Source organism: Mesoplodon bidens (assembly GCF_964165515.1).
Source record: "Mesoplodon bidens genome assembly, chromosome: 16".
Taxonomy (NCBI): Eukaryota; Metazoa; Chordata; class Mammalia; order Artiodactyla; family Ziphiidae; genus Mesoplodon; species Mesoplodon bidens.
Genome location: NC_138173.1, coordinates 62,804,351 through 62,825,836, shown reverse-complemented (window position 1 = coordinate 62,825,836; position 21,486 = coordinate 62,804,351). Strand labels below are relative to the sequence as shown.

Sequence of the window (21,486 nt, the reverse complement as noted above, 5' to 3'; positions counted from 1 at the left end):
ACCCCGCCCAAATTCATATGTTGAAATCTTAATGCCCTATGTGATGGTATTAGAAGGTGGGGCCTTTAGGAGGTGATTAAATACTGAGGGTGGAGCCCTCATGAATGGGATTAATGGTTTTATAAAAGAGACCCCAGATTGCTTCCCAGCCCAATTCCCATCACATAAAAATTGATGGGACAAGAAGTTTGCAGTCTAGAAGAGGACCGTCACCTGACCATGCTGGCACCCTAATCTTGGACTTCCAGCCTCCAGAGCTGTGAGAAGTAAATTTCAATTGTTTATTAGTCACCCAGTTTATGGTATTTTGTTAGACTGAGATAAGCCCTTTACCAGGGGTTGGCAAATGTTTTCTGTAAAGAACCAGACAGTAAATATTTTAAGGTTTGAGGGGATAACATTCTCTACAACTACTCAACTCTGCTGTTGTAGCACAAACGTACTCAGAGACAATAAGGAAACAAATGGACCTGTTTGTATTCCAACAAAACTTTACTGACAAAAACAGGTGGCAAGCAGGATTTGGTCTTGGGGAGGGGGGGATACTTTCCTGACCTTGTCTTTAAACCAAACAACAACAAAATGTATAAATGCTTCTGTTTGTGGTTATTTTAATCCTGGCTCCAAAACAGTAACATTTCTCCTGTGGTTTTAAAGAATTTACCTTCAGATGCCAATATTTAGGACAGTGTTCACTTGATTTATCACCTGCATTTTAACTATAAATTACTTCAGGTGATTTTGGCTTGGAGAAAACATGAGAGCAATAATGAACTATTTGGTAGGGACTCAATATCCACCTCAAAATCAACTTCGCTATCCATGTAGATGGGGACAAGCAGATGTGTTTATTCATTCAAGAACATTCAACATGCATTTACTCAGCACCTATTATGTGCCAGGGACTGAGGCTAGATACACAAAATACACAGGCCCAGGCCTTAAAGAGTTTAAACCTGGTGGAGAAAATTACAGTCTAGAAAAATAATCCATAGTTGTTGAGTGTTACTCTAGTGGATAATGGATGGGTGTTACAGAGAACTGGAATCAGGTTTGAAGAGCTGTAACTGTCTGAAAATGGAACAGGGTGCCTCATGGACAGGTCAGAAGAACTCCAGCTTTTCGGGATAACCAATGCCCAAGGCCAATTCCTAATTTGGGTAAATCTCAGACGGTATAGCTCTGTAAGATTCTACAATCACCAGATATCCCTTGGAGTGCCCGCAAGATTTATAAGAATTCCCCCTTCAGTGGGTGTCCTCCTCAATATGTCATGTTGAGCTCCCAGCGGCTGAATCTATACTATGTTCTGATGCCTGTGTTCATGACTGATTGATCCAGGGGTTGACAACTGACCCAAGTAGGGTACAGTAGAAAGTCTCCAAAGATGGCCACCATTGATTCCTTTCCTCCTTCTGTGCACATGCTACTCCTCACACCCAGAAGGGAAGTCTATTTCGCCTATGCTTGAATCTGGGTTGATCTTAGTGAATTTTTTGACCAAAGGTAATGGCAGAAGTGATGTCGTCTGACATCAAAGGCTAGGTCAGAAGACCTAGTCTTTAGTCCTTTGTAACATTTGCCCTTGGAACTCAGCTGCTGTGCTGTGAGGAAGTCAAGCAGCCCCATGAAGAGGCTCACATGGCGAGAAACTGAGGTCTCCCCATTGATGGTCTGGCTGAGATCCCAGCTGACAACCAGGAACCACCTACTAATCATGTGAATATGCCATCTTGGAAGTGGATCTTTCAGCAGCACCAGCTGATGCTGCATGAGCTACATCGCTGAGCCCTGCCCAAATTCCTGACTCGTAAATCATGAGATGAAATAAAATCATTGTTTGGGGGCTTCCCTGGTGGCACAATGGTTGAGAGTCTGCCTGCTGATGCAGGCGACACGGGTTCGTGCCCCGGTCCGGGAGGATCCCACATGCTGCGGAGCGGCTGGGCCCGTGAGCCATGGCCGCTGGGTCTGAGCGTCCAGGGCCTGTGCTCCGCGGCGGGAGGGGCCACAGTGGTGAGGGGCCCACGTACCGCAAAAAAAAAGAAAAAAATCATTGTTTGAAGTCACTAAGTTTTGAGGTACTTTGTTATTCAGCAACAGATCATTGGAACATGAGCCAACCACAGTCTTTCTCTCCCAACAATCTGAAATTTCGGTTGGAGATAAACAAAATATTGGAAATTTTAGGAGCTGAGTCTCATTAAAAGCAACCCTTGGTGTGCATTAGAATCACATGGAGAAACTGTGTCAAATGTAAAGTTCTGGGCTACAACCCTTCCCCTAAAGTCCTGATCCAGTCAGACTGGGTAGAGCTTAGGGATATTTTAAGCAAACATTGTAAGCAAGCATCCCAGGTGCTTCTGATATCATGGACTAAAACCATGATTTGGACGCACAACTTAGAGAAACAACACACACACATCCACTTAGATTTTCCCTCACCCTGTGTTGCCAAACTGGCCTTGACTTGAGCCCCTGACAATCCAGTGTTAGCTATTTGTAGCCTAAAAACTGGTTGGATCTCAAGGTGAAGAAAAGCCCACATCAATAAAAAAAACTCAGTAGAGGAATGGTGGTGCTTGAATCCTCACGAACCCACAGTTCTCTCTAAATTGAACTTGAAGACTTAATCATCTCCCTAATTTTAGAATCCCGAAATATCTAGGATTGCGAGATTAAAGACCTCTTTAAACTGCAATGTGAAATGTGTTCTGGTCCTTGCTATATTTTTTCTCCAAAAGGCAAATCTCATCAGCCACCTTGGGGATTCTTCTGGATTATATCACAGACAACAGGATTCTCTCAGTAAGACAAGCTGGCTGTGACTGCCAATATCTGCAGACAGAATTTCAAAGGGCTGGTCAGTATGTGTGAACTCTAGTGAGGCGATTGCTTCGGGGGGAAGATTTCCTTTGAGGAGTTCAGATAGGAAAGCTGATTTACAGGCACTGGACTCCCACAGTCCTGATCTAGTTAGACATGAATCGGGTCAAGGTCTGTGCGTTCTTTCCTGCTTGAAGGTTTATTTGGGAACAAGAAGAAGAGAGAAAAAAAAATCTCTTTAAGTTAAGTTGGTGGACTATTCACTTTTTCCCACAGCCAGTCCAAAGAGGCAAATACTATATAAATGAGTATTTGATAAGACTCAGAGTGACAAGCCTGGAGTTTTCAAATATGGGGTCAATGCCAGCAAGCTTGGAAAGCAGGTGACATTTACTTCAGCAAAGTTCTCCCAACTCTGTGTTTCATAATACCTCTCCTCGCTTTACCCTCTGTCTTCATATTGCCCTTCTGTTCCTGAGTCTTCCCCACACTAAGGTTCCCCACCTAGAAGTAGCTTCTTTAGGAAGTAACTTAAGCTCCAGAAGTGTCTTCCTCCTCTTTCTTCAATCTGCCCACCCCTCCATCAAAACACACCCTTCCCAGTATCCATGCCCTCTGGACCCTCCTCACACCTCATCATGATTCATCCTTCTGGCAGCACTAAGTAGGGGAGAATTTTTATTATTATCCTTCATGTTTCAGTTTTGCAATTTACAGGAAACTGGAAGAAGCAATCCCTTGGGGTAACTAGTAGTTAACGCTTCAGGCTCATAGCAGTGAGGTGATAGGGTTTAAAGCAATGCATGGCTAAAGAACATAGGATACGCGCACATGCATGCGCGCGCACACACACACACACACACTGGAATACTACTCAGTCATTAAAAAGAATGAAATTTTGCAATTTGCAGCAACATGGATAGACTTGGAGGGCGTTATGCTAAGTGAAATAAATCAAACAGAGAAAGACAAATACTGTATGAAATCACTTATCTGTGGAATCTAAAAAATACAACTAGGGAATATAACAAAAAAGAAGCAGACCCACAGATACAGAGAACAGACCAGTAGTTACAAGTGGGGAAAGGGGAGGGGGAAGGGACAAGATAGGGGTAGGGGAATAAAAGGTACAAACTACTAGGTATGAAATAAGCTACAAGGATACATTATACAACACTGGGAAGAGGACCAATATTTTATAATAACTATAAATGGGGTATAACTTTTAAAACTGTAAATCATTATATGATATCTAGTATATAAATACTTACATAATATTTTACAGCAACTATATTATCATTTTTTAAAATGTTTATAGCAGCTTTATTCATAGTTGCCTAAAACTACAAATAACCCAAATGTTCATCAACAGAATGGATAAAGCACAATATACATACATCATGAAGTTCTAGCCACACTGAGGAAGAAACAAACAACTGCTCCAGGCTACAATGTCGGTGAATCTCAGACATAATGAGCAGTGTATACGTCAATTCTTTTAAAAAAGCACTGAAGGAGGAAAAAAAGGCAATGCGTGGCTCCTTCTTTGTACCAGGCAAACTTAGAGGCTCAGGGGAGTTGCAGGGCCCTGGGCACTGAGGAAAGAAGAGTTCCTTCTTAAATGTGGGTTTAATTGAATACGTTTGGATTTTTGGAATAAAAATGACCTCTCCTGTAACTTAGAATCTATTTATTCTTCCCTGTGCAAATTAACAAAGCTTATTTTTAAAATCTGGAAAATCAAACCAACTCAAAAATTAAATTTAAAAAAATGGAAATCTGAAACTCACCCTCCCAAGGTTCTACTGGCTGACTCTGTGGCACATTTTTGTGGGCAGTTTACATTCAAGGCACGTCACAGCCCCTGGCCCTGGCTCAGCATGGAGAAGGGGGCACTGATCAGTCTGTCTGACCAAAGCTAATTTCCCAGCTTGTCTACCTTGGATCCCAAGATTTCCAACATAACTCTATTTTCACATGAAAAAAAAAATCCAGACTAGAAATCAGAAGACCTGACTTGTAACCCAGGTTCTGCTGCTAAATAGGGGGTCTTGAACTTAAGAGAAAAATGAAGAGTACAAACCTGGGAAATTCTCTTCACCATAAAAAATCTAGGATTCCAAGACTGAAGGTCTTTGTTTAAAATACACATTAATTCCCTGAAAAGAGTGACACATTAATCATCTACTACCCACTGTCCCTTAGCTCAAACGAACTTCCCAGCTTAGCTTATTCATCTTCTTCTCACAGATCCTAAAGGAAGCCACAGAAGATGAGCAATTTAAATAGGATGATGAGAAGGGAAAGTTCTACAATATGGAGGCTTCTCAAGGGAGGAAAGGAATGTGGTGGGAGACCCTGCTGGAGCAGGGGAAAGCATAAGGCTCTGGGCCCCCACTGTGGGGGCACCGAAAGGAAAGGGAGGCCATGGACACGGCACAGAAAAACGAATTTTTTCCATTTCACATTTTTTCCCTTGGCTGGGGCTAAAGAAAAACTGCAAAAAGTCCATCATAGTGAGAGTTTTTGTGGATGAGACCCTTGTGGATGCTTATTAAATGGTAAATAACTCCAGAAATAATGATCCTCAGGAATTCCCATCGCTGCCCTGACCCAAGTCAAAATAAGTGCTTTCTCTCCTTCTCAAGAAATTAGACTCAGCTGATGCGGGGTCAGCAGGGGTTAGGAGGGGGGAAAAGAAGAAAATAATCAGCAGTTGCCTTTATCAAGCATCCACTCTGCACTAGGCGCCGTGCTAGGGTCTCTCGCTGACGTGACAAATCTGCCGAGACGAGATTTATCATTCCCATTCTACACACAGGGGCCACTGAGGCTCCGAAGAGGTTCCCTTACCCAACATCACCCAGCTGTGATGGGCACAGCCAGGATTTAAACCCACACCTGGGTGACACCAAAACCTCTTCTCTTTCTACAATGACCACGGACAATGAGTTTTAGCAAGTGAGTTTTAAATTCCCACTTAAGTGATAAGCAAAGTAGTACTAATGATTAACAGCCAGTGAGGGCCCATTATTTGCCAACCACTGTGCTAAATGCCATCATTTATCATGACATTTAATCCTCACTCTGACCCGATAAAACAGGTAATATTTGCCCATTTCACTGCTGTGGAACCCGAGGTTAAGCAATCTGCCTAAGGACACATGGTTAGATAGCAAAGATTGAAGCCAGACAATTGGACACAAAAGACCACAATCTTAACCACTGCACAGAGCGAACTTATCTTAGTCCAGTCCCCCCATGAATAAAAACGTGTTACTGCTCAGTGTATTAAAGGGATGAAGATAGAGGGGATTTTAACTACGATCCAGGCTGGTGACAGATCCAGAAATCGCTCTTTGACAGCAGCGTGGAGTGACTGAGGGGTGAATATCTTCAGAGTGACAGCCCTGCCCCCAAAGCTATTCAGGCCCCAAACAAAACCTTCTCTGTGTCCTTGATATTCTTAAAGAACACAGGCCAATTTCAACAATCCCGGACAAACGGCTGCCACCGTACCACAGCCTGTGGAACAGCACCCTGACCCTCTCCTGGAAAATGGTTCTGGCATCTTTGCAAAGATGGGAAACCGGAGTGAGGACGAGACAGGGAGGAGAGGCAAAGTGTGGAAAAAGCAAAACAACAACCAGTGTCCACGTACGTAAAATGCAGAGGGAAGCTGAGCTAATCAAAGAACATATTTCCACAAATGGAACCAAAACATGTCTCACAAACTCTCTCGGCCTTACAAAGGATTAGCTGCCAAAGGACATGACCGTGGGTACCACACTCTGTTTACAAGTTTCTCCTCCATGCTGCATGGAGACGTGACTTTCCGTGTCCTCGCTGAAGGGCTAATTATCTCCTTACCTGAGCTGCGTAAACCCAAACAATTCCCGGAGTCTCTAGGACAGGAGTCAAGGAGCAAGGCCTGGAGGGGCACTGGCTGTTGACACACGTTCACTGTCAGCTGAGATACGTGTGTCTTCAAGAGTTTTCCCACCACAAACAACTAGCCTGTGTGCTTCAGAAAAGTCGGTGTCATGAAAGACAAAAAAAAAAAAAAAAAAAAGCTGAGGAACTGTTCCAGATTAGAGGAGATTAAAGGGGCATGATCACTAAATGCAGTGAATGATCCTCCACTGCATTTTGGACTGGGGGTGGATATTGCCATAAAGGATATAATTGGGACAACTGGCAAAATTTGAATATGGAGTTAGCTAACAGTGTTTCACCCTAAAGTTAAATCTGAACTTGATGGTTATACTGCAAAATGCGAATAGACAATGGCCAGACCATATCTTAAAAAAACTCTGACCCACAACCTGTAGCCACCTGCCCAGGAAACCAACCCCTTACCTACAATAAACAGCCCAGGTACCCAGTCTGCTGTAAGTCAGATTTGCAGGAAGTCAGATTGCCCTCTCTAGTGACAATGCGAGAAGCTAAACAATAGTTCTGTGACAACTGGCCCCAAATGGCCAGGACTTGATTAATAACTGACAACTTCCCTAAATTTTGTTCCTGTTTCCAACTTAGGACCAACCAGAGAAAGTCAATCATGCGCCCCTAACCAATCACGTGGATCCCCCACTTCTAGTTAGCCCGCCTCCAGCATCCCCACACCAACAGCCTCCAATCAGTGCATACCTGAAGCCTTCCCTTTTCTCCACTATAAAGCTTTCTCAACTCCTCTGCCTTTCTTTGCATCTCTTTCAAAATTCAAGCGATGGTGGCCGACTCCCTTGCTATTGCAAGCTCAGAATAACCTTTGCTTTTTTCATTTGGTGGGTCTTTGTTTATTTCCACAGTTCTGTGGTTATGTGAGAGACGGTCCTTGTTCACGGGAAATATACGCTGAAGTGTTTAGGAGTAAAGTTTAGGAGTAAAAAAATATATATACATCTAGAGAGAGAGAGGGAGTGATAAGGCAAATGTGGTTACAAGTTAACGATTAGTGAATCTGGGTGAATGGTGAGGAAGTTCTTTGTACTCGTCTTGCAGCTCTTTTGTAAGTTTGAAATTACCTCCAAATGAAACGTTTTTTGAAAGAGTCTCACCAAAAAATAAAATAAAAAAATAAAGTGTCCCCAGCTGACTGCCTACATCCTGACCAGACAGACCACACCTGTTCAGCTAAGATCTCAGATGATGGACTCTTGTCTGTGTCACTTTATCCACTTGCTCCCCTTGCAGAACCACAAAGGCAGAAGCCAGGGCTCTCTTGACCTGACCCCTGAAGGGCGATCACACATTCCCCACACTCACACTTTCCTAACCCTCTTTGGCAGGGATCTTTTCGGATCCCTGGCTGCGTAGAGCGTAGAGAATCAGAGTGATCTTGAAGTCCCTTCTCCCTTCTTCCCTGGGCCAAGGGGCACAGAAGGGGCACAGGATGCTCCTCTCATTATCAGCCCTCACATGTACCCTGGGCCTCGTGATGCAAATGGCTCGTGAACTGAAGATTGCAAGGATATTTGGAGATTGGCCATCCGTTTCTTAAGGCTAAGCTGAGTTCTTGGAACTGGCAGGACTTAACTATTACACTCCAAAGCTGCTGTATATGACTGTTCCCCAATCTTGCCTTCTTCCTTTTCTTTCTTGCAAATTATTGGGGGTCCCTCTTCTTTCTTAAGCCTCTCTTATCCCTTCACCCAATGGTTCCTAACCTTGGCTACACAATGGAATCATCTAAGGGGCTTTAAAAAGTACCGATGCCGGGTCCCGTGTCCCAGAGACTCTTATTCAATTGTTCCAAGGTGCAGCCTGGGATTGGGGAGTTTTGTTGTGTTTGTTTTGATTTTTAAGTTCCCTGGAAGATTCTAACGTTGCAGCCAAAATTGAGAACCACTGTCTAAGGCATTGTCAAGTACATCTACAAAGCTCTTCTCTCCCAGGTTTCCCATCTTTCTAATGACTCTGGGGAGATTTCCGATCATTTGCTCAAACCTCAATGAAGCTCCCACATAGGGGGAATTTCCCTGAAGTGCTTAGAATTCACTTCATAAGAGTGATTTATTTGAAAATCTTTCCCCAGCAATGAATTAAAGGAAGATGAGACACGCGAAAACCTGCTCCAGTTAATAACAGTCAAAGGTAACCATCCTCGTTTCCTATAAATAAACTCACCCAGCCTATATTTACAGGGCAAAAACCCCAGCAGCATCACAGCACACAGCACACATCCCCTTGTGACTGCACAAGCTCTACAAGGCAGAAAACAACAGACCATCCATCCAGATGTAGATATAAGATACCGGGAATATGTCGGGCAAAGCGATGATGAAACTGCACCAGATTCACAGCAACAGGTGGTGGCCTCTCCTAGCAGGCGTGTACATGGTCATCCAACCTCTCAGTCACAGGAAAGAGAGAACAAGAAGGTCCTGCACCAAGAAGTCTGTTGAAAGGTCTGTGGCTTGGATTCCAAACAGGGGGGCCTGGAAGAGGCTGGGAAGGCATGCCCTTGTGCAGTTTTCAGTCCAGATATTCAGACTTATGAAGGGGGCTTCTAAAAATGACTTGTCTCTCTCTCCTATCCCCTGCTTGGCCCAATGAAATGAATTTTTGTGGGTAGGGCCCAGGCACTGGTATTTTGAAAGGCTCCCCAGATAGTCTAAGGTGCTGTCACTTGACTTTGAGTGTCACCTCCACGTAGAATCCTCTTGTCTCACCAGTCAGGGAGGACCCTGAGCCCCCAGGCCCCCTGAACCGGGTTCTGGAGCCACATCACTTCTCCTACCCCCACCCCCTTAAGCACTGCCTTCTCTTCCCACACCCCTGCTCCTGTTACACACACACACACACACACCCATAAACACTCACACTAACACATACCCTCACACACAAACCCACGGAGTGAAAGCCCAGCAATTCTGTGTGTTATTACAGTTTCTTGCATGTTAGTTGTTTCCCTAATTATGCTGTGAGTTTCTGGAAGCAAGTATCTCATCTCACGCTGGGATTCTGCTAGATGGGTCTCAATAACGTGTAAGTGCTGAATGGCTGAAGGGTCCATTGATCCATTCAGCCAGAACTATCAGAAGACAATTCACCCCACTGAGCCCAAGACTTGGCATCCTGAAGCTCAGTCAGACAGCTACTGAATATTCCATACCATGGCCTGGATTTGAATTTTGGCTCCAACACTTAGGAACTCTGTGACCTTAAGCAACCGGCCTCAGCTTCTGTAGCAACCAAATGACGATAATATTACTACCCACCTCATAGCGTTGTTAGATAATACTACACGCAAAGCACTTTGCAACTACATAGTGTCTGGCAGATAGAAAACACTCAGTGAATGTTTCAATGAATGATCTCAATAGCCACATCTACGGACCAAAGTTTGCTCTGAAATGATCCTCAAAGCCCAACCCGAACTGTGTAATATCTTCTGTAGGCAATGGTTAGCAAAAGTGGTCTCCAGGTGGTACAGGGCCCATCACCCTACTGATGTGCCAATGTCCTGTCTGGGTGACCGTGCAGCTCCTGTTCAGACTATTCTCGGTTTAAAAGAGTCACCCCGAAAGTGTCAATTGATGGTTCGTCTGTTTCATTCCTCCCCAATAATGGAGTACAGAGCATGTGGCAGAAATGTTGAGATCAATCCTGGAAATAGGACCAGTCTCAGAGATGCCCATCAGCCATCGGGAGCGGGGCTGGGGGAGAGGATCTTAAGCATGAATGACGTCAGAATCACATGTAGAACTTGCTGCATAGACAAGGGGTGGGCTCCACTGCCAGAAACTCTGATTCCACGGGTCTGGACTCTGTCATTCTTCCAAACAACAGTCCAGGTGATTCTGGGGCAGGTAGTTCAGACCATTCCTGAAGAAACGTTGATCTTGTACAGTTATCAAGACAGAAAACACTAAGGGGGTCGTGAAGGAATGTGGCTTCTGATGTCAGACATATTCATTATAAGTTTGAATCAGTTACCTTATCTGTGAGTCTTAGTTTCCTCATTTGTAAAATAAGAGTAATAATACCCATCTCACAGGATTATTATGAGGGTCAAATGCCTGCCATTCCCACATGGGAATTTGTAGGATGGGAAGAGGAAGCCAGTCCAGCAAACAGACAAAAATATCAGCCAGAATCCAGGTGAAGGATGTGTCTTGAACAGAGAGGGAACAGTTGTGTCAAAAGCTGCTCACAGGTCAAGATGAAGACCACAGGATTTGGCAACATGGAGGCAGCTGGTGACCTTGAAGAGAGTGTTTTTTTGTTTTTGTTTTTGCTCTTTTGCGGTACGCAGGCCTCTCACTGCTGTGGCCTCTCCTGTTGCAGAGCACAGGCTCCGGACACGCAGGCTCAGCGGCCATGGCTCATGGGCCCAGCCGCTCCACGGCCATGTGGGATCTTCCCAGACCGGGGCACGAACCCGTGTCGCCTGCATCGGCAGGCAGACTCTCAACCACTGTGCCACCAGGGAAGCCCGAGAGTGTTTTAAGGTCAAATATACTCTTAAAAATTGGAGCAGTTTCAAGTCAGAAAAAGTGGAAAAAATCTGCATTACTAGCAAATTGTAGACTCACGCAACCCACCGATGTTATTTCTTGTACCTACCGTGCAGGAACTCGAGCACACACGCACCATAAAGCACACAAGAACGCTCCTAGGTACGAGGAGGACGCGGAACTCGCGTCTCCTCACAACTAGGGCACCTACCACGCCCCTGAGGGGCGGCTGGGGGAGGGCACGGAATCCCACGCCGGAAGGGGGAAATTGGGGAACCGCTGGGAGGGCAGAGGATCAAAAGGGAGCACGGCCAGGCGTCCCCTGCCCTCATGGGCCCCCGGGAGCCTGCTGAGATCCCCGGCCTGATTCTCTGCCCACCGAGGCGCCCTCCAGCCGTGCGGGTCCTGAGGGAGTGGGAGGGAGGGAAGGGGGAGCAAAGGGAGAGGCTGGACCTCCGCGACGGCACCCCCGAGGGGCGGCTGGGGGAGGGGAGGAGTTCCTACACCCAGTGGGAGCCACCCACGGTTAGAGGTCCAGCGGAGACGGGGGAGACCCTGGGGGAGGCGGCGGGGGAGGGGCGCGAAGGACCGGAAGGGAACCCAGCACCTTCCCTGTCCACTTAGGCACCGGGGAGCCTGTTGGGCTCGCGGGCCTAATCCTCTGCCCTCGGAGCCTCCCTCCTGCCGCGCAGAGCCCAAGCCCCACCCCTACATCCCCACCCAGGGCCCCACCTCTACACTCGGAGACTCGAGACACCCCGCAATGTGCTGGGCCTAAACCCCGCCCACACACCCTCACTCAGGGCCCTACCTCCAAACTTCGGAACTCCACACGCCAGGCCTTCCTTTCCACATGCTGCCACTCCCCTTCTGCGCAGGTCGTAGGCAGAGGCCTCGCCCCACGTTTGAACATCACACCCCCAGAATCTAGGTCCCGCCCCTGCCTAAGTTCCACCCCCGCCTAAACCCCACCCCATAGCTGACTTTTTTTTTTTCCTTTCTTTTTTCCTCTTTTAGATTGGGGTTCTGTTTTACCTTGTTGATTCATTGTTGTTGATGCTTTTATATTTTTAGTTTTCCTAATAAATCATTTATTTTTCTAATTTTATTTTATACTTTGTTATTGTTCTCTCCTTTTGGCTTGTTCCCCAGCCCCCCCTTTTTTTTTCTTTTGTGGTTTTATTTTACCTTGTTGCAGTTGTTTCAATTATAATTTTATTTTTCCTAATATATTTTTTATCTTTCTAATTTTATTTTATTTTTTATTGTTTGATATTTTACTGCTCCTTTTTTCCTTTCTTTTTTTTTTTTTTTTCACATGCCACGAACCTTGCAAGATCTTGGTTCCCAGGCTGGAGACTGGGCCCGAGCTCCTCTGGTGGGAACTCTGAGTCCAAACTGCTGGACTAACAGAGAACCTCAGACCCCAGGGAATATTAACTGGAGTCAGGCCTCCCAGAGGTCCTCATCTAAGCACCAAGACCCAGCTCTATCCAACTGCCTGGAAACTCCAGTGCTGGACGTCTCAGGCCAAACAACCAGTAAGACAGAAATACAGCACCACCCATCAAAAAGAGAGAAAAAAAAAATGAAATGACAAAAACTTATGCTACAGACAAAGGAGCAAGGTAAAAACCTAAAACCAAATAAATGAAGACGAAATAGGCAAGCTATCTGAAAAAGAATTCAGAGCAATGATAGTAAAGATGATCCAAAATCTCAGAAACAGAATGGAGAAAATACAAGAAACATTTAACAAGGATCTAGAAGAACTAAAGAGCAAACAAACAGTGATGAACAACACAGTTACTGAAATTAAAAATACTCTACAAGGAATCAATAGCAGAATAACTGAGGCAGAAGAACGGATAAGTGAACTGGAAGATAAAATGGTGGAAATAACTGCCAGAGAGCAGTATAAAGAAAAAAGAATGGAAAGAATTGAGGACAGTCTCAGAGACCTCTGGGACAACAGTAAACACACCAACATTCGAACTATAAGGTTCCCAGAAGAAGAAGAGAAAAATAAAGGGACTGAGAAAATATTTGAAGAGAGTAGAGTCGAAAACTTCCCTAACATAGGAAAGGAAATAGTCAATCAAGTCAACAAAGCACAGAGAGTCCCATACAGCATAAACCCAAAGAGAAACCTGCCAAGACACATATTAATGAAACGATCAAAAATTAAAAACAATGAAAAAATATTAAAAGCAACAAGAGAAAAGTAACAAATAACATACAAGGGAATCCCCAAAAGGTTAACAGCTGATTTTTCAGCAGAAACTCTGCAAGCCAGAAGGGAGTAGCAGAACATATTTAAAGTGATGAAAGGGAAAAACCTACAACCAAGGTTACTCTACCCAGCAAGGATCTCATTCATATTCGATGGAAAAATTAAAATCTTTACAGATAAGCAAAAGTTAAGAGAATTCAGCACCACCAAACCAGCTTTACAACAAATGCTAAAGGAACTTCTCTAGGCAGGAAACACAAGAGAAGGAAAAGACCTACAAAAACAAACCCAAAACAATTAAGAAAATGGTCATAGGAACATACATATTGATAATTACCTTAAAGGTAAATGGATTAAATGCTCCAACCAAAAGACATAGACTGGCTGAATGGATACGAAAACAAGATCCATACATATGCTGTCTACAAGAGACCCATTTCAGACCTAGTGACACATACAGACTGAAAGTGAGGGGATGGAAAAAGATATTCCATGCAAATGGAAATCAAAAGACAGCTGGAGTAGCAATCCTCATATCAGACAAAATAGACTTTAAAACACAGACTGTTACAAGAGACAAACAAGGACACTACATAATGATCAAGGGATCAATCCAAGAAGAAGATACAGCAATTGTAAATATTTATGCACCCAACACAGGAGCACCACAATACATAAGGCAAATGCTACCAGCCATGAAAGGGGAAATCAACAGTAACACAATCAGAGTAGGGGACTTTAACACCCCACTTTCACCAATGGACAGATCATCCAAAATGAAAATAAATAAGGAAACACAAGCTTTAAATGACATATTAAACAAGATAGACTTAATTGATATTTATAGGACATTCCATCCAAAAACAACAGAGTACACTTTCTTCTCAAGTGCTCAGGGAACATTCTCCAGGACAGACCATATTTTGGGTCACAAATCAAGCCTTGGTAAATTTAAGAAAATTGAAATTGTATCAAGTATCTTTTCCAACCACAACGCTATGAGACTAGATATCAATTACAGGGATAAAACTATAAAAAATACAAACACATGGAGGCTAAACAATACACTACTAAATAACCAAGAGATCTGTGAAAAAATCAAGGAGGAAATCAAAAAATACCTAGAAACAAATGAAAATGAAAACACAACAACCCCAAACCTATGGGATGCAGCAAAAGCAGTTCTAAGAGGGAACTTCATAGCGATACAATCCTACCTCAAGAAACAAGAAAAATCTCAAATAAACAACCTAAACTTACACCTAAAGCAATTAGAGAAAGAAGAACAAAAAACCCCCAAAGTTAGCAGAAGGAAAGAAATCATAAAGATCAGACCAGAAATAAATGAAAAGGGACTTCCCTGGTGGTGCAGTGGTTAAGAATCTGCCTGCCAATGCAGGGGACATGGGTTCAATCCCTGGTCTGGGAAGATCCCACATGCCACGGAGCAACTAAACCCATGCGCCACAACTACTGAGCCCAAGTGCCACAACTACTGAAGCCGGAGCACCTAGAGCCTGTGCTCTGCAACAAGAGAAGCCACCACAATGAGAAGCCCGTGCACCACAATGAAGAGTAGCCCCTGCTCACCACAACTAGAGAAAGCCCGCATGCAGCAGCAAAGACCCCACACAGCAAAAAATAATAAATAAATAAGTAAATAAATTTATTATTTTTTTAAAAAGGAATAAATGAAAAAGAAATGAAGGAAACAATAGCAAAGATCAATAAAACTAAAAGCTGGTTCTTTGAGAAGATAAACAAAATTGATAAACCATTAGCCAGACTCATCAAGAAAAAAAGGGAGAAGACTCAGATCAAAAGAATTAGAAATGAAAAAGGAGAAGTTAGAACAGACACTGCAGAAATACAAAGGATCATGAGAGATTACTACAAGCAACTCTATGCCAATAAAATGGAAAACCTGGAAGAAATGGACAAATTCTTAGAAAAGCACAACCTTCCGAGACTTAACCCGGAAGTAATAGAAAATATAAACAGACCAATCACAAGCACTGTAATTGAAACTGTGATTAAAAATCTTCCAACAAACAAAAGCCCAGGACCAGATGGTTTCACAGGCAAATTTTATCAAACATTTAGAGAAGAGCTAACACCTATCCTTCTCAAACTCTTCCAAAATAGAGCAGAGGGAGGAACACTCCCAAACTCATTCTATAAGGCCACCATCATCCTGATACCAAACCAGACAAAGATACTACAAAAAAAGAAAACTACAGGCCAATATCACTGATGAACATAGAAGCAAAAATCCTCAACAAAATACTAGCAAACAGAATCCAACAGCACATTAAAAGGATCACACACCATGATCAAGTGGGGTTTATCCCAGGAATGCAAGGATTCTTCAATATACGCAAATCAATCAATGTGATACACCATGTTAACAAAATGAAGGATAAAAACCATATGATGATCTCAATAGATGCAGAAAAAGCTTTTGACAAAATTCAACACCCATTTATGATAAAAACTCTCCAGAAAGTAGGCAAAGAGGGAACCTACCTCAATATAATAAAGGCCATATGTGATAAACCCACAGCCAACATCATTCTCAATGGTGTAAAACTGAAACTATTTCCTCTAAGATCAGGAATAAGACAAGGTTGCCCATTCTCACCACTATTATTCAACATAGTTTTGGAAGTTTTAGCCACAGCAATCAGAGAAGAAAAAGAAATAAAGGGAATCCAAATTGGAAAAGAAATAGTAAAACTGTCACTGTTTGCAGATGACATGATACTACACATAGGCAATCCTAAAGACACTACCAGAAAACTACTAGAGCTAATCAATGAATTTGGTAGAGTAGCAGGATACAAAATTAATGCACAGAAATCTCTTGCATTCCTATACACTAATGATGAAAAATCTGAAAGAGAAATTAAGGAAACCCTCCCATTTACCACTGCAACAAAAAGAATAAAATACCTAGGAATAAACCTACCTAGGGAGACAAAAGACCTGTATGCAGAAAACTATAAGACACTGAGGAAAGAAATTAAAGATGATATAAACAGATGGAGAGATATACCATGTTCTTGGATTGGAAGAATCAACATTGTGAAAATGACTATACTCCCCAAAGCAATCTACAGATTCAATGCAATCCCTATCAAACTACCAATGGCATTTTTCACAGAACTAGAACAAAAAATTGCACAATTTGTATGGAAACACAAAAGACCCCGAATAGCCAAAGCAATCTTGAGAAAGAAAAACAGAGCTGGAGAAATCAGACTCCCAGACTTCAGACTATACTACAAAGCTGCAGTAATCAAGTCAGTATGGTACTGGCACAAAAACAGAAATATAGACCAATGGAACAGGATAGAAAGCCCAGAGATAAGCCCACGCACATATGGTCACCTTAGCTTTGATAAAGGAGGCAAGAGTATACAATGGAGGAAAGACTTCCTCTTCAATAAATGGTGCTGGGAAAACTGGACAGCTACATGTAAAAGAATGAAATTAGAACACTTCCTAACACCATACACAAAAATAAACTCAAAATGGATTAAAGACCCAAATGTAAGGCCAAACACTATAAAACTCTTAGAGGAAAACAAAGGCAGAACACTCTTTGACATAAATCACAGCAAGAACCTTTCTGACCCACCTCCTAGAGACATGGAAATGAAAACCAAAATAAACAAATGGGACCTAATGAAACTTAAAAGCTTTTGCACGGCAAAGGAAACCATAAACAAGATGAAAGGCAACCCTCAGAATGGGAGAAAATATTTGCAAACGAAGCAACTGACAAAGGATTAATCTCCAAAATATACAAGCAGCACATGCAGCTCAATATCAAAGAAACAAACAACCCAATCCAAAAATAGGCAGAAGACCTAAATAGACATTTCTCCAAAGAAGATATACAGGTTGCCAACAAACACATGAAAAGATGCTCAACATCACTAATTATTAGAGAAATGCAAATCAAAACTACAATGAGGTATCACCTCACTCCAGTTAGAATGACCATCATCAAAAAATCTACAAAAAATAGAGAAAAGGGAACCCTCTTCCACTGTTGGTGGGAATGCAAATTGATAGAGCCACTATGGAGAAGAGTATGGAGGTTCCTTAAAAAACTAAAAATAGAACTACCATACAACCCAGCAATCCCACTCCTGGGCATATACCCTGAGAAAACCATAATTCAAAAAGAGTAATGTACCACAGTGTTCATTGCAGCACTATTTACAATAGCCAGGACATGGAAGCAACCTAAGTGGCCATCAACAGAATGGATAAAGAAGATGTGGCACATATATACAATGGAATATTACTCAGCCATAAAAAGAAACGAAACTGAGTTATTTGTAGTGAGGTGGATGGACATAGAGTCAGTCATACAGACTGAAGTAAGTCAGAAAGAGAAAAACAAATACCGTATGCTAACACATATATATGGAATCTAAAAAAAAAAACGGTTCTGATGAACCTAGGGGTGGGACAGGAATAAAGACACAGATGTAGAGAATGGACTTGAGGACACAGGGAGGGGGAAGGGTAAGCTGGCACAAAGTGAGAGAGTAACATTGACATATATACACTACCAAATGTAAAACAGATAGCTAGTGGGAAGCAGCTGCATAGCACACGGAGATCAGCTCAGTGCTTTGTGACCAACTAGAGGGGTGGGGTAAGGAGGGTGGGAGGGAGACGCAAGAGGGAGGGGATTTGGGGATATACGTATGCATATAGCTGGTTCACTTTGTTACACAGCAGAAACTAACACAATATTGTAAAGCAATTATACTCCAATAAAGATGTTAAAGGAAAAAAGAAAAAAAATAATGGGAACTATATTCAATATCTTATAATAACCTATAATGGAAAATAATCTGAAAAAGAATATATATATATATCACTGAATAATTTTGCTGTACACCAGAAACTAACACATCATTGTAAATGAACTATACTTCAAAGAAAATTATCTTTGTACTTTAAAAAAAAAATCACTCCTAGTGACATTGAAACAACCCAATGTCCATCAATAATAGAATAGATCATGAATTGGGTATATTGATGTAATGGAATAATATGGCATCAATGGAAGTAAACTCTCAGAGACAACAACATGGATAAATACCATAAACACAATGCTGAGCTTTTAAAAGAAATAAGACACAAAAGAATGCATACACTATTATTCAACTCATATAAAATTTAGAAACAGGAAAAGCTAAGCTGTACTGTTCGAAGGATGTATTTGTTTTTAAAGACTTGTATGTGCTATATCTTACCATTTAAAAAAAAAAGAATGAGAAAGAGCTATTCAACAAAAACTTTTCTTAAGCATGATTATGGTTGGCCGCATCCTGTGCCATCCCTGGATGGACCCCGCTCAGAAGTCACTTTCTTACAAGGCCTTTGGGACCACTCAGGCTACACCAGCCCAACCTCATCACTGTCATTTCTTCATAGCACTTCTCACCACACAAAAACATCATGATCATTCACGTTTTACTTGGTAGTAGTCTATCTCCTCCATGGAGGAAAAAAGGGAAATGGGAACTGAAGAAGTGGATACAGAGAAGATAAACAACTACTTCCATAATTTTTTTTTCCGAGGGAGAATAGAAATGTGGCAGGAGATGGACAAGGAGCTAAGAGAGATCCTTCTCCTCTTCTTTTTTTAAGATGGTACGTATCAATACATATGACGATGGATCTGTGCAATGAAGGGAATCATCCAGAAGGAAGCGGGAAACGTGATGATTCAGAAGGAAGAGAGAATAATTAGACAGGCTAAGTGCTAGAGAAGGGGATGGGAGTTGGATTCAGAGTGTGAGTACAAGGCTGGGCCTTGCCAAGGAGCAAGGACCACAGGGGGAGGGGCAGTAGGGGACGATTGCTGGGAGGTCTGTAGACCTGGTAGTGAAAGGAAGAGGAAGTTCTCTCCCAGTTATTTCTATTTTCTCCATGAGAGTGAGGATGAGGGAGGAGATGTGAGAGACTGGAGGAGAAAGGTAGTGAAATAGCCCTCTGGGAGAATGGGACCAGAGAAATTGACCAGAGAAATGCAATAGAAAGCTTGTGTGTGCCTGAGAGCCTTCTTAAAAACGATGGTCCTCGGGCTTCCCTGGTGGCACAGTGGTTGAGAGTCTGCCTACCGATGCAGGAGACACGGGTTCGTGCCCCAGTCCAGGAAGATCCCACATGCCACAGAGCGGCTAGGCCCGTGAGCCATGGCCACTGAGCCTGCACGTCCGGAGCCTGTGCTCCGCAAAGGGAGAAGCCACAACAGTGAGAGGCCCACGTACCGCAAAAAAAAAAAAAAAAGATGGTCCTCAACTTAAAGTGAGGTTAGTCAACATCATTGAGTCATTTTCTCCAGCCTTATTCAGCTATTTGGTACAGACAAGAATAGGAGGAGAGGTGGAATTTTGTCAGCTGAATCTAACAGAGGGAGAGAGGGCAAGGGCCTGGTTGACCTGGCAACCAGGGGCTCTAGGCTGGGCAAGGAAGGACATGCAGACAGTAGCACGCTTCACGTTCACTATCACCACCATCTTCAACTGCCAGAGCAGTTGTTACTTTCATTTGTGTTTTAAAGCTATAGCAATAGAATTTACTACAAGACAGAGTTATCTGCTTTTAAAACTTATTTTTTAATATCTATAAAGATATGAAAGTCCTTGGGAAAACTGGGCTTTTTGAATCTGTCATGACCGGCTCCGGTTTTTTGACAGAATCCTGATAAGACATAGGAAAGCCTGGGAACCACTATCTCCTGCAATCTTCACCCAAGTAAGGATCCATTTCACAGGAACTACGTGCCCTGCTGATTAACAACTTGGGCCACAGCAAGAGGTGGATCTGGCCTCCAACCCCCTCTCCATCATCAGCTGACTCTGGCCAGGTTTCTTTTCCTTTTTTCACTCTAGTCTTCTCAGTCATATAATAGGGTTAACGGTAGCATCTACCTCCTAGAATTGCTATGAGGATTAAGTGAGAAAATCCATGTAAAGTGCTCAGCAAGGTGCCTGGCACATACTAAACATTCAGTAAAAGATAATTAGGGCTTCCCTGGTGGCGCAGTGGTTGAGAGTCCGCCTGCCAATGCAGGGCAGGCGGATGCAGGGGACATGGGTTCGTGCCCCGGTCCAGGAAGATCCCACATGCCGCGGAGCAGCTGGGCCCATGAGCCATGGCCGCTGAGCCTGCGCATCCGGAGCCTGTGCCCCACAATGGGAGAGGCCACAACAGTGAGAGGCCCGCGTACCGCAAAAAAAAAAAAAAAAAAAAAAAAAAGAATAAGATAATTATAGTCTCTTAGAGTAACTTCTCAATAAACGTTGACTGTTTGGGGCTGTTGGTGTTGGTGTTATTGCTGTTAACTTATTTAACCCCCAATAATGGGTTAAATGCTTGAATACCTGGGTGACAAGGAGGCCTCAGTCTCACTGGCATTCTATTCTATAACTGGACAACCTTAATTTGATTCAAGACAGGAAGCATTTACGTTCTCTCAGCTTATATATATTATTTCACTTAACTGGCACAACAACAGGATTCAAAACCAGATCTTTCTGCTGCCAAAAGCTATACTTCTGGCCCAATGAAACACTTCTTTCTGATAGTCTGTTCTAACTCTAATATGTTCTGATTCTGATTTGTTCTAGTTCTGCTCGCAGGAAGGACGCCAAGGAAGTCAACTTCTCTTCTGTGTGACAGTTACTTCCAAATTGAGCTCCAAATTCTGCAAAGCTGTTGATCACACCGGGAGGCTGTTGGGGAACTCAGCCTCCGGATCCACTGAGTCCCTCTCAGAGCCTCTACTTACTGCTGGAAACCTCTTCCCAAGGGAGGTCTCTCATCTAAAGTCGTTTCCATGAAGTCCAGAGAATCTTCCTCAGGGGAAGCAACTTCTCCATCCAGTGAAACAAGAGGCTGCTGATCCCGTATTCCCAGTATAAGATCCCCATA

At 43.1% G+C, this 21,486-nt stretch overlaps 1 protein-coding gene across 1 annotated transcript in view; it reads right to left on the bottom strand.

The window, feature by feature from the left end:
- Positions 1-2,826: 2,826 nt before the first annotated feature.
- NTAQ1 (N-terminal glutamine amidase 1) overlaps positions 2,827-21,486 on the bottom strand; it is a gene marked incomplete at its 3' end in the record, with an annotated part of 167,322 nt that continues 148,662 nt past the window's right edge. The window contains exon 6 of the mRNA XM_081258257.1: positions 2,827-3,013. Within this exon, the coding sequence (XP_081114383.1) occupies positions 2,973-3,013 (41 nt within the window). The remainder of the gene's footprint in view (positions 3,014-21,486) is intronic.